Genomic DNA, 14,466 nt, shown 5'->3' with positions numbered 1-14,466 from the left:
GCAGATGTTATTATTATCAAAATTTGAAAAATCTTTAAAGTATGAAACTTGGCAATACATTTGTAAAACAAATGTACATGATCTAATTTGTCGAAAATTGGTGTTTGGTCTAGTTTATTATATGTTCTCCTCTGTCAGGTTCCTTAAGAACCAACACGGATTCCTATCATGTGGTGTTACCAATTCACAAATTATGAAACCTATTCCCCTTTTGGACTATCCTTTTGCTTTGCATCTAAATCAGTGATATTAAATTTAATTCTTTACTAGAGAAATTTAATCAATTCGTATGTATTATGATCAGTGATGTGTTCAGTCATATTTCTGCCATCTCATGTTTCTTACTTATATTTTTTATAGTTTCTTTTTTCCCCCGATTTCTGATTTTTCCTTAACTGCAACGTAATTTTAAAGGATAACTGTTAAAACGTTACAAAAATCAAGAAACTATGTGCATCAACCATCCCAGGTTTTCTTTATATAGCTCCCCTTCACTTGGTCATTCTGTTTTTCCTGAATGAATGTTTCTAAGAAAAAAGGGGGTGTGGAAATATATTATGTTTCTTATTTCCCTTTACCTGATACTGCCACCTGACCTGATTCTGCCATATGAGAGTCCGGAGCAAGTTCTGACCAGAGTGTTGATACCCATGATTTTCAGGAGGCAGCTTCAGCAAACCAAATTTTGAGTGGGAAAAAAGAGAGTTACTCTAATTCCACATTGTTGTATTAAAAATAATTTTATTTAGTGGATTTATGTCCTACAAAGCTTGAGAGTTGTACTGCTACATTTAGCAGAATCCAACAAGTTAACAGGGTCCAATGTACCTTCAGATATTCAAATATAGCAAAAGGTCATTTTTTTTTTTTTTTGCAGTTAGCAAAATCAAACACTGGCAATGCAAAAACAGGAATAAAAAATACACGGATATGTACAACTGTGCTGAACTTACTAAACATTTACTGTTACTGCTTATGCATATTAGACATATCATACACTGACTAGTGAACTGTATTAAATATTTTTAAAAACCAATTGTTCCAAATATCAAGTCCAATTTGCAAGACTAAGTAAAATCTTTTAAAATTCTACATTCTCATAGCACCCTATGTTTTTTTCCTTCACAGCATTTAACTCTATTAATTACTGGTGTACTTATTCATTTAATTATTATTAGTATACTCTGCCAAACAATAAGCTCTGTGAGGATGGACTATTATTATCTTATACCCATGGAATCCATAGACCTACCATAGTGCCTGGCAAAAAATATGGGGAAAAAAAAAAAGTATGTGAGGTATACACTGGTAGAGGATAAGTGAATCTGCAACTTATTTGAGGCTTTAGTATTAAACTATTCATAAAATTTGCTTCCAAAAAACTTCTAAATTTGCATAGCAATTTACAGAAAGTGATTCTCATTACCAAAATATTATCATACGGCTTAGAATATAACATAAATGCTAATTTCTTTCGCCATGTCTGCTACAGAGACAAGTGAAGATATTCTTCTGTGGCATTACTGTTTTAAAGGAAAAAAACCTCTCCTTTCATCTCTATGGAGATTGAATACACTGAAGATTGGCGGGGGGGTGGGGAAGAGGAGAGGATATGCTTTCTTGTTTTGTTTTGGTTTTTTTAAGCTTTCAGGAATTTAAAAAAGAAACAAAAATACTTGTGAATAGTAAAACAACTTTACAACGTTCCATTTTTCCTAAAGAGACAAATTAGAAAATTCTTAATGCAACAAAATTTTATAGAATTAATCAAAAATAATCCCCAATGAGTAAAAAAGATAATGTAAATGTTTTCTGGTTTTCAATTTTTAAAAGGATTCAAATGCAGTTAACAGGAAAGTAAAATAGCCAGAATAAATTTTGTAAATAAAAAATATATATACACACATACATGAAGATTCCTAATTAATCAGAACTATGAAAAGAAAATCAGAATTCCGATGTCTTGGGTAAACATTTTATAACTGCTTATAAGTTTAAAATAACTCCCTAAAGTTTAGAGTTCTTGTCAAACATTTTTAAATGGCTATGACATTTAAAATTATTCATTGTAAAGAAAAGAATAATTTCGCCTTCCTGTTCTGCCTCCTGACCACACTTGCTGCTCCTCATGTGGTCTGTATGATGTGATGTGGCCTCTTCTCTCAGGAAATAAGCTCAAACAGTGTTAGCAACATAACGGGCTCAATCAAAACTTGCAATGGAAAAAAAAAAAAATTTGCAATAATCTGGATGACTTTTCTGCAAATTACTGCCATGACTTTTTGGATGTAGAAATGGCCCGGTGTATTTGCCATTTGCCTTTGAATGTGTGGAATCAAGTGATTTCAGTTCCTTGGAAGAAGTTGTTTTACAGAAACCAGACCCCAATCAGACAGAGAATGATGACCATGAGCACATAGCCCCCAGACTGGCTGGAGCCTGAAGACTGATAACGTGATCAATCTCTGTGACCTCACCTGGTTACCTCACCATACACCAATCAGAAGATTGCATGAACTGATCACATTCCCCATGACCCTCATCCTCACTTTGTCTTTAAAAACCCATCCCTAAAAACCATTAGGAAGTTTGGGTCTTTTGAGCATTAGCTGCCCGTTCTCCTTGCTTGTCACCTTGCAATAAATGCTACACTTTCCTTCACCACAAAAAAAGAAAAAGAATAATTTCTTTACTGAATTTTGAAACATGTTTGAAATTTGTAAGAAAACAGTTAATAAACCTGGAAATAAGATTTATACACCTCTCCCTTAGGAAGTCTTGAAGTCAAAACATATACTGTTGAATATGTGTACTGTTCTGTTGTTACATTTTTCAAACTTAATGTACAGTGGCAATATAGACAAAAACCAGGCATTTCCAATTGTCTGTTAAGGTAAAATTCTTTAACAACTGTTAACAAGGACTAGTGAAAAGTTTATATTATATAATCAAGAAGTTGAACAACTAAAGCATTAAATATTTTGCCAATTCCAAACTCATCAAGGTGTATACATTAAGTACAGCTTTTTGTACGCCAATCATACCTCAATAAAGTGGTTTTAAAAATATATTTTGCCAGTAAAACATAATCAACAATTTTCTATTTTTCAATTAAGCCACAACTTTCTTACTGATTTGAGAAAAGTCTTAGCACCAACTCTTTGATTTTGAAAAATTTAGGCTAACAACTGATCTAGTCTCTACCATTAAAAACTCTTCTAATTTTTTTTTAAATTTCTTTTTAATCTGAAATGTTCTGCACTTTCAGATGCTAATATTAGGCAGAAATTGTAATAAACTTCTTTTTTTTGGCGGGGGTGGGGGTGGGTGGGCAGTGCCACATGGCTTGCAGGATCTTAGTTCCCCGACCAGGATCAAAAACCCGGGCCATGGCAGTGAAAGCGCCAACTCCTAACCACTGGACCGCCAGGGAATTCCCTGTAATATGCTTTTAAAAGTTCAATCAAGAAAATAAATTTTTTTTTTGACCAAGGTGACAATTCAAACATGTTTAATTAGTTCCTGTAGCCCAGAAATCGCTGTTCTCACAAGAATCATCATATTATACCATCCTGTCATAATTTTTCTTACAAAGTCCAAAAAAAACCAGAACTTTAAAAAATAAACTACAACCTTATTGCCAACAATTGTTTTTCTATTTACATTAAACTAAAAGATAGTAAAATCAGATTAACTTTTTTTAAAATAAAGGTATAACATATATCCTACATATAAAAAGAAATGACTAGCCAGAAATGCAGGTCCACAGAGACCACTGATATTGAATAATTTGTCTTTCCCCAAGAAATAATGATTTCAAAACAAAACAAAATCAGAAGTAGGAAAAGATTATCAAAGAGTAGGAGTTTCAAATATAATCTATTTATTATTAATTTTACATTCATCTTTAAAATTAAAGTGTTGCTTAATTTACATACTCTCATCTATTAACATAAAAATGGGTTTTGTTCTCAAGAAAATACAACCTAATATGAATATTCACTTTTCTGATCATTCTTATGAAAATCATAAACACTAATTTTTAAAAACCTATTCACATATGTCTGAGTTTCCTCCTATACTCTACACATTTTATTCAAAATGTATGTGAAAGTTACAAAGCTGGCTGAGATCTCTAAGCACCTAGAAAAAGCCTTGCATCTAAAAAATGATTTGGTGCTGAGATTTAAAAAGAAAAAAAATCAATGGTGGTCTTTCATAAAAATATATTTCTACTGAAATACTAAATTGCCCTTTAAGACATGAAAGTATCAGTAAAAATGATATATATATGTCACAACAAATCAGATTAGTCCATGAAAAACTGAGAAGACTGAACAGGAAAGATGCCTTAATACACAGCTTAAAATTAATATAGATGTTCAGTAAATACACGAACAGAGAAGTTTAAACCAAAGGACTCAAGATCTCTTACAGGTCCCCATCCAGGTTCATAAAGAGTAAAGTCACAAATACAGAATTATTGGGCAACCTTCAAATAAATCGTTATATAATAAACTCTTCTCCTTATAATTACCTTTCTCTCCATTTACCAATCATCTATGGATTACTGACTGAAATCTCTTATACCAGAACTGAACAGGAAAAAAAAAAAAAAACTAAGTATGAGAATTAAGAGAATTAAGTGGAGTAAAAATAGAGAAACTAGACAGCCTTGCTGTGAATCATGGTTTTGAAAATACTGACTTAGAAAATCTAACATGTAAGTCTCTCTTCAATCCTAAAAACACAAAGTTCTTAAAAATCTTAAATAAAAAATCCCATTCTACAACAATTACTTGTGGAAGGAAATAAAATCAGTAGACAATATGACAAATGTGAGATCACTCTGTTCCTATGAATGCTTTGTATTTTGTAGCCAACAGCCATTTGGCTGCAAATTAACATTTTCTAAAAGAAATCAAAACTGAAATGACTAAAAAAATTCAATTTACTTAGCTTAAAGAAAAAAATTTCTCTCCCAACAGCACCATCATTAAGAGGCACTAAAAGCATAATGGGAAGTGTGTTATTTAATTGCTACTGCAGAAGAAACAAAGGGGAAGAAATTTGTTTGGGGAGTTTTGTGGAATTTGGTTACAAGTTCAATAAACAAAACATGTTAATGTGTGTATCCAAAAGTCTCAAAAGACAGTTCATTACTAGAACAAACATAAAATGTCAAACAAAAGATGAAAAAACGCTTTACTATGCTAAAACAAAGCAAATACTTCAAATGTATACTTTAAGTTTTTAAACAGACATACATATATATATGGAGGAAGGTTATGGGCTTTTTATTTAAAAAACTCATTTCTAACGATAAGAGCTCCTGTTCTGTTTTTTTGTTTTTTGTTTTGTTTTTTTTGCACTGCGCAGCTTGTGGGATCTTAGTTACCCGACCAGGGATTGAACCCAAGACCGCAGCAGTGAAAGGGTGGAGTCTTAACCACTGGACCACCAGGGAATTCCCTCCTGTTCTGAAATATATTAGTTCCTGTGCTCCATTTTCTTATCCTAGTAGTTACATCTACTTCTTAAACCAAAACAAACATTATCAATGTTAAATTAAAAACAAAATATCTATATGTGTATATTACAAAAAATGCTAGCTGGAATAGATCTAAAATTAGTGTAATACCTTGGTTCCCTGGAGGGTTCTCTTTTGTCCCTATAACTAATACTAGGGGGAAAAAAGAAAACAAAAAACAAGAGTTTAAGGAGGCAAGAATTTGTATAATTTTAAACACCAAGCATGAGTTAGTGTATTAATTATATGTCTAAAAGAACTGGATACTCTTCTTTAAATCTTTATGTTCACGCTTACAGTTTTTAATATTACAGCAATGGTTATGTTCTATATAAACCTGTAAGACTACAACATTGATGAAGCATTGCTTATTTTTAAATTTTGAAATAATTCTATGATGAATTAGTGGTTAGCATAAATTAAATTGTGGTCACTGCTATGTAAAAACATAGAAAGTGACTTATTCTTTCTACATTTTAAGCATGTGGGACTTCTATATTCAATAAAAACAATAAAGACTAAAAAAACAAAAGAACCATGCAAACAACCAATATTTAATAAATATTTCAGTAGCTGAGGTACTCAAGATAGTATAATTAATGGTTTAAATTAGTCTTAACCCACTTAAAATTTTTAGTGAGAGAAAATTTATAATAAAGTATGCATTCCCTACCCCTTTTCTTTACAAACATAAATAATTTGGGGAAATACGGAGTATATAAAAAACAGCACTCAATCCAAATTAAAGGCAAGAACCTACCTAGTAAATGCCTTAAGAACTCAAAGGGGAGAAGTAATTCGGTGTCAACTCTTAAATGCCCAGTAGTAAGCAGAATAATTTAGATAGCAAATTTATTATAAAAGATTGTTAAAGACCTCTTGTCGGTCACCTTCGTTACCTGGGTACTCTGATACATTCCTCTGATCCTAGCAGGCCAAGTTGTCCATCAGAATCGAGACCCCAAGCATACACCTGGCCCTTGTCGTTTAGTGCTAATGTATGAGCTTCTCCACACGAAACAGCTACGATATTTTGGGCATCCAGCGCAACAACCTGCTCTACAGAAATCAAGAAGAGAGACATTACATTCTAGTTTTAAACTCCCAACAAGAATAAAATAGTCTTCATCTTGTACAAAAAAGCTAAGGAAATGCTGAAATACAGACTAAGTATAACTTCAGTTATTCTCAAAAACCTAACAAATATGTTCCATACAAAATTCTCGCTGTGGTAAATACAGAGATATGTCATAGGGCATAATCAACTCAGAATGCTAAGTGACTTTAACATTTGGGGAAAGAAATTAAGGGTTTATAAAGATTCTCTCCGAAAGTGCTCTTCATTCAAAGCCATTACCAATAAAAGAAAGGAGTCCAGCTGAAAGGGAACCATTTAAATAACTCAGCTGTTTTTTAACAATAAAATCATAACTGACATATACATTACCAAATGGATACTACTATGGAGTGATCCTGAAATTAAGGAAATAATCTGAATTAGCAATTTCTGACAGGAAACAAATTATTTACAGATCTCATAAATAAAGCATCTACTAGATATGCTGAGGAGAGAACTGAAAGGCAATGTGACCATAACAAATAGATACCAGTTTATGGGCTGCTACTTTTAACATCAAAGACATAAAAATTCCACATATGGTTAAAACATGTCCAAGCTTTTAACCAGAAATTAACTTAAAATATTGGCCCTTCATAAGACAGTCAATAGCCACTGACAAATCAGTAAAGAAAGTGAAATTGCTTCCTTAGTCTCTTTAAGATGTGCATTGTCTATCAGTTTTTTTTTTACTAGTACACTACAAGTTTTTTTAAGACACCATTTAAAATTAACCTTTTTTAAAAAAAATTAACCTTCTTTAGCCTAATAAGAAAGCTATGTCTTCATTAACTGAAAGTCTCTTGTTGCAGAGCTGTTAAAACTGAATCAGGGTTTCTTCAGAAGCACATTTTAGATCAATGTACAAATGCAGTTGTTCAATAATAAAGCAGATTACATGAAAGAAGTTTGAATCCCTATGTACAGAGAAATTCAAATTGTATCTGGGTTACTTATTCTGCATTTTGGGGTGGGAGGTCAGCCCTTAGACGGCCTTCAGGAATCTGTATAACTCTAATGATATATTATTTTAAGTACTTACCTTAAAGTACTACAAGTTAATAACTCGTAAAGTTGATGAATAGTACATGGAAGTTCACTATACTAATCTCTCACTTTTTGTGTATATTTTGTATATATGTTCTTATAAAATTATATTGTAGAAACATATAAAAACAAAACATATATAACACATTGCCTCCCCCCACCAAAAAAAAAAAGAAAAAGGACTTAATAGTATGGCATCATTTATTTACATCAAAGCATCCCATAAATCTTAATTACGAAGAAAGAAGTAAAATGCACAAAAGAACTGTTAGTCTTTCACAGAGGCCCCTGAAATGAGTCAATATCTCTCCAAAACTATCCTCAAAGGAAATGTAGTAAAGAGCAGAAATGAAAGGATGACGAGAAGGATGAATAAGACTGGTTGGTTCAACAATAATATATGAAGAGTACTTAAATTAGATAGCAATGGCTGTAAAATCAAAGGCACCAAAAATCCAAGCAACAAAGAAACAATCATGCATACCAAACACTAATATTTATTGTATACCATGTGTGCTCCAAGCACTAGACACACAGAGATAAATAAAACAGAGTTCTAGTCCTCAAGGAGTTTACAGTCTATAGAAAAACAAGCGAGATAAGGATTGTTATTAAATGCAAAGGTAAAGACATACAAAAGGTACCAGGGGAACATGAGATACTTTTTAAAGCCCTGAAAGATACTAAGAAGAATTCTGGAAGACAGTGACACTAAGCTATGTAGGTAAGGAAAAGAGGAAGAGATTCCATGTACCCATTAGAGAAAATTCAAATCATTTCTTCAAATACAGCAAAACAAACTAAAAGCAAAGTGAAAAGACTGATTTAAAAAAAAAACAGGAAAATCGTTATTCATGTCAAATAAAGAAATAACCTCCCTAATATTTAAAGACTAACTGGGGCCGGGGTGGGGGAGAGCAGTAGTAATTCAATGAAAAATGGGCAAAAGATGTGAACTGATAGTTCACACAAAGAAGAAACAGAAATGGCTCTTAATCCTATGAAAAGATGTTCAACTTCACTGATGAGAGAAAAGAAAATTCAAACTGCACTGAGAAGCCAATAATACGTTCACTTAGAAAATTCATAAAGCCATACACTTTTATTTTGCATACTTAATTATAAAAGTTTATCAAAGGAATGAGAAGACAATGCACTGACTGGGAGAAAATATCTGCAAAAGACACATCTAATAAAGGACTGTTATCCACAAAAAACAAAAACAAAAAAAAACCACCCTCTTAAAACTCAACAATAAGAAAACAAACAACCCAATTAAAAAAACAGTGCAAAAGACGTGAGCCGACACCACACCAAGAAGACATAAAGATGGCAAATAACCATATGAAGGCATGTTGTACATCATATATCAACAGGGAACTGCAAATTTAAATGAGATACCACTATAAACCTATTAAAATGGCTCGCTTCGGCAGCACATATACTAAAATTGGAACGATACGGAGAAGATTAGCATGGCCCCTGTGCAAGGATGACACGCAAATTCGTGAAGCGTTCCATACTTTTTTCAATAAAAAAGTACCTAAAGTATCCAAAACAAAAAAAAATGGCCAAAACCCAAAACACTGACAATACCAAACACTGGTAAGGATACAGAGCAACAATAACTCTCATTCATTGCTAATGGGCATGCAAAATGATACAGACACCTTGGAAGACAGTTTGGTAGTTTCTTACAAAACAAACCTTACCATTATATGATCCAGGAATTGTGCTCTTTCGTATTTACTCAAAGGAGTTGAAAACTTATGTCCACAGAAAAACGTACACACAGATGTTTATAGCATCTTTATTCATAATTGCCAAAACTTGGAAGCAATCAAAATGTCCTTCAGTAAGTGAATGGATAAACTGTGGTATATCCAGACAGTGGAATATTATTCAGTGCTAAAAAGAAATGAGCTATCAAGCCACAAAACACATGGAGGAAACTAAAATGTGTGAAACTAAGTGAAAGAAGCCAATCTGAAAAGGCTACAAAATGTACGATCCAACCATTTGACATTCTGGAAAAGGCAAAACTTTGGAGACAGTAAAAAGATTAGTGGTTGCTTGGGGTTAGAGGGAGGGAGGGATGAACAGGCAGAGCAGAGGGGATTTTTAGGGTAGTGAAACTATTCTGTACGATATTATTACTATTCTGTACAATACTAAGTATCATTATGCAGTCATCAAAACCCACTGAATGTACAACACAGAGTGAATGCTAATGTAAACTATGGACTCTGGATGACAATGATGTGTCAATGCAGGTTCATTAATGGTAATAAATGTACCACTGTGGTACAGGCTGCAGATAGTGGGGGAGGTTGTATACGTGTAGTATAGAGTGTATGGGAACTCTGTACTTTCTGCTCAATTTTGCTGTGAACTTTAAACTGCTCTTAAAAAGTTTATTAATTAAAAAAAGTTTATTTATAAATACACACACACCAAGATAACATTTTTTATCTCATAAAAATCCATAAGTTTGATAACAATCTGTTGGGGGATAAGGCACTTTTGTATATTGATAGTGAAGGTACAAAACAGAACCACCTTTTTGCAAAAGAATGTGGCAAAACCTAACAAAACATATGCAATTACCTTTTGGATCCAGCAATTCCATACCCTGCAGATACATCTAAGTACTAAAGGGCAGCAGAATATGCCAACCCAAAATATGCCACTTTGGCATAAGGACTGCTTTGACCTGAAGGCCACTAAGAAGAAACGCTCTCTCTTCTCCTATGTGCCTAAAAGCGGGACATAAATTTGTAAAAGTGTCCCGCCTTCCCTCTCTACCAGGAAGGACAAGAGTTAATCACTGGAGGCAACTCTAGACCTTTATCAGCTCAGGGACAGCACCAGCAGAAACTATGTAACAAACTTTACTAACTAGCTCTTATCTAAGTTCCCCCACATATTTACCTTCCCAAAATTTGCCACCCCAGAAACTCAAAGTCCTTTTCGTCTTGTTACTTCTCTATTTATTGTTCTTTTGTTAAGATGCTATATAAGCCCATGTTCTACTACCACCTTAAGTTACTCATTACTGAGTGCTCCTGCATGTAAACGCAAGGCAATAAACTTGTTTTGTTTTTCTCCTTGTTAATCTGTCCTTTGTCTAGACAAACCCCAGCTGGAGAACCTAGGAGGGTAGAGTACAAAAACATATGTGCGTGTGTGTGAATGGGTGTGTATTTACGTGTTTGCAGTACTGTATATAATAACAAAAGACTGGAAATATTCCAAGTATCCATCAATAAAGGATTCCATCCACACACTGGGATACTATGCTCTGAAAACATAAATAAAGAGGAAATGCTACATGCTGATATGGAAAGATCTCAAGGGTATGTTATCAAAGTAGGAAAGAAAATCAAGACGTGGAATAATGTACACAATTTGCTATTTTTTGTGTAAGGAAGAGGAAAGAATATGAATATATATTCATATTTGCTTACATTTACATAAAGAAACTTTGAAAAGATAAACAAAAAACTAATAAACATAGTTGCCTACAGGGGATGCGGGTAGAAGGGGAAATAGGGTGGTCAAGTGTAAGAGCAAACCTTCTCAATGTGTATTTATATTATTTTGATTTTTGAACCATGTGAATATATTATCTATTCAAAATTAAAATTAAAATTATTTTAAAAAGTAAACAGAACATTAGAGAAAATAGTTAAAGCAATGTATAAAAACCATTGTTTTCACTTTAAAACTGAACTGGGCTCTTTACTTTTTTTTCTACATACTAAAAACTCAAGATAAATAATTTTGGTTCTTTCAGAATTTGAGCCCCATCAAATTACTAAGATACCTATTTTGACAATGAATAACTACTGAGAAATATATTATTAAAGAAACATAATAACATATGTCTTGGGACTACTACTTAATACAGGCTTTTCAGACAACAAATATACAAACTGATAAGTTCTCTGTACAATTATTAAAAACTACTTATTTTTTCCAAATGGCTAATTAAAATGAAAAACCTCAACTGTTTCCCCCCAGTATGCTAGAAAGTTAGATCGATGTTATATTGAGACATTTCACATCCAGGTAAAATTCTGGATGAATGCTCGAAATGAGGTGGCTTGCAAAAAGGAGTCAATGATAAGCAAGAAAGAAGTGGGAATAAATGAACCCAGCAAAACAAACCAAAAAATTCACTAGAAAACCTGGCTTAATGATGCCCTGTATGAGAAAGAGAAAAAAACAAAACAGAATTCATACCAAACCTAACAGCTAAGATTTGTTGAGTGTTTACTATGTACCAGGTATTATGCTAACTCAAAGTTTTAATCACCAAGCTACATTTGCCTTTCAAGGCCAACGAACACAGAAAAGGGAGGGTTAAGTGGGGATTAAATTCACTTTAATTTAGGTTGAGTATGGATATATATGGAAGAGGACAGAAAACAAAAGAAAAACTTGTCAAGAAAGCCCATTAAAGAACAACTGAGAGGGCTTCCCTGGTGGCGCAGTGGTTGAGAATCTGCCTGCTAATGCAGGGGACACGCGTTAGAGCCCTGGTCTGGGAAGATCCCACATGCCACGGAGCAACTAGGCCCGTGAGCCACAATTACTGAGCCTGCACATCTGGAGCCTGTGCTCCGCAACAAGAGAGGCCGCGATAGTGAGAGGCCCCGCGCACCGCGATGAAGAGTGGCCCCCGCTTGCCGCAAGTAGAGAAAGCCCTCGCACAGAAACGAAGACCCAACACAGCCAAAAATAAATAAATTAATAAATAAATTAAAAAAAAAAAAAAAAAAAAACAACAACTGAGGGGCTTCCCTGGTGGTGCAGTGGTTAAGAATCTGCCTGCCAATGCAGGGGACACGGGTTCGATCCCTGGTCCAGGAAGATCCCACATGCCGCGGGGCAACTAAGCCCATGCGCCACAACCACTGAGCCTGCGCTCTAGAGCCCGCGAGCCACAATTACTGAGCCTGCGCATCACATCTACTGAAGCCCCACACGCCTAGAGCCCGTGCTCCGCAACAAAGAGAAGCCATCGCAATGAGAAGCCCGCGCACTGCAACAAAGAGTAGCCCCCGCTCGCCGCAACTAGAGAAAGCCTGCATGCAGCAATGAAGACACAATGTAGCCAAAAATAAATTAATTTTTAAAAAAAGAAAATTTCCTAAAAAAAAAAAACAATTGATTCCTTTGATAAATGGGAGCTACAAGAAGATGTTAGAATTATGAGCATATGACGCTAAACTTGGTTGGAAAAGGTTTAATAACAGCACATGATCCTTACAGTTGACTGTAATTCAGAAATAAGGTACTTTTTAAAAAAAATACAAATACGTACAGATAAAAACACGTGGTAAAATGTTAACTGTTGGTCACTGTGCTTGCTATTCTTTCTACTTTTCTTTATGCTTCAAAACGTTCATATAAAAAATTTGAGAAAAGTAACACTTCATATCAGTATTTATGGTTCACAACATTTCTCTTCAAGGAAAGAAAAAAGAAACATTTAGTTTAGGGAGGCACAAAAAAGCAAAGAAAACTTAAGTGGAGGAGACTGTCTTGAAAAAGGCAGGAAAAAAATACATTTTTCAGAGACAGGAGCAAAAACAGAAAAGATAAAGAACTAGAGAGATATAACATATCCATCTTGTAAATACTGACAGCAGATATATTCCAAATACAAATCTAATAAGCCCTAGCTCATCATTACTTCTGGTTCTTCTTACACTTGTACTGTTAAAATGCAATATTTTTGAAAACTGATGGTGCATCATTTTATTAAGGAGAAAAAGGCCATCTTCTTTGCTCCATAAACACAAAATGTTGTCATTTTTAGATTTGTAAAAACCAATTAAAGGGCTTCCCTGGTGGCGCAGTGGTTGAGAATCTGCCTGCTAATGCAGGGGACACGGGTTCGAGCCCTGGTCTGGGAAGATCCCACATGCCGCGGAGCAACTAGGCCCGTGAGCCACAACTGCTGAGCCTGCGCGTCTGGAGCCTGTGCTCCGCAACAAGAGAGGCCACGATAGTGAGAGGCCTGCGCACCGCAATGAAGAGTGGCCCCCGCTCGCTGCAACTAGAGAAAGCCCTCGCACAGAAACGAAGACCCAACACAGCTCAATAAATAAATAAATAAATAAATAATAATTAAAAAAAAAAAAACCTAAGTCTACTTAAAAAAAAAAAAAAACCAATTAAAATGTTCAACCTAATGACGGTTTTCATTTCTACATCATTTATTTCCTCCCAATTACCCCTGTATCCACCTCTGACTTCAGCATTTGTTCACTAACAAACTGCATCAAATAAATTTTGCTGCAGAAACATCATAAAAGAAAGAATACGGTTGCACATCCTTTTAGCAACACAGAATAGGTCCAGGTTCTTGCTGTAAAATGTTACATGATAAAATCCTTCCATCTGAATAAGTAACTGAGTAAGAACAACCTATTTCCTTTGGGATCTAACAAATATGTTCACCAATTCCTGAGTTTGTGAAAATTCATGTAGAATATCATCTCCAGACTCATTCTTTAAGAGTTCACTTACATGATCAATTTCACCATATCCATACAGCAGTGTATCTACATTCACCTTCTGATTTGTCTCATAATTATGAACATGTTCCTCTGTCAGTTTTCTTCCCTTTGCCATTATGGACAGAAAAAAAATTTTTTTTTCATTCTCAACTGTGGTTAATGAAAGGTACAAAGAGAAAAATAAAAACTACAAAAACAGTGACTCCAAACTTCTTTCACACTTCCTTGAAAGATAATGCAAA

General features: G+C 34.2%; 1 protein-coding gene across 9 annotated transcripts in view; it reads right to left on the bottom strand.

The window, feature by feature from the left end:
* HERC4 (HECT and RLD domain containing E3 ubiquitin protein ligase 4) overlaps positions 1 to 14,466 on the bottom strand; it is a 130,679-nt gene that overhangs the window by 97,522 nt on the left and 18,691 nt on the right. For 6 of the 9 annotated variants that reach the window (XM_082424658.1, XM_082424651.1, XM_082424650.1 and 3 more), the window contains exons 3-4: positions 6,430 to 6,589; positions 5,642 to 5,683 (exon numbers count right to left, since the gene is read on the bottom strand). In XM_082424658.1, coding sequence (XP_082280784.1) covers positions 5,642 to 5,683; positions 6,430 to 6,589 — 202 coding nt within the window. The remainder of the gene's footprint in view (positions 1 to 5,641; positions 5,684 to 6,429; positions 6,590 to 14,466) is intronic. The other 3 variants (XM_082424654.1, XM_082424655.1, XM_082424656.1) reach the window with 1 other exon arrangement.

The sequence above is a fragment of the Balaenoptera physalus genome, assembly GCF_965194825.1.
Source record: "Balaenoptera physalus genome assembly, chromosome: 14".
NCBI classification, from domain to species: Eukaryota; Metazoa; Chordata; class Mammalia; order Artiodactyla; family Balaenopteridae; genus Balaenoptera; species Balaenoptera physalus.
Note: the sequence above shows the minus strand (reverse complement) of the source record. Positions and strands in the feature narration are given on the sequence as shown.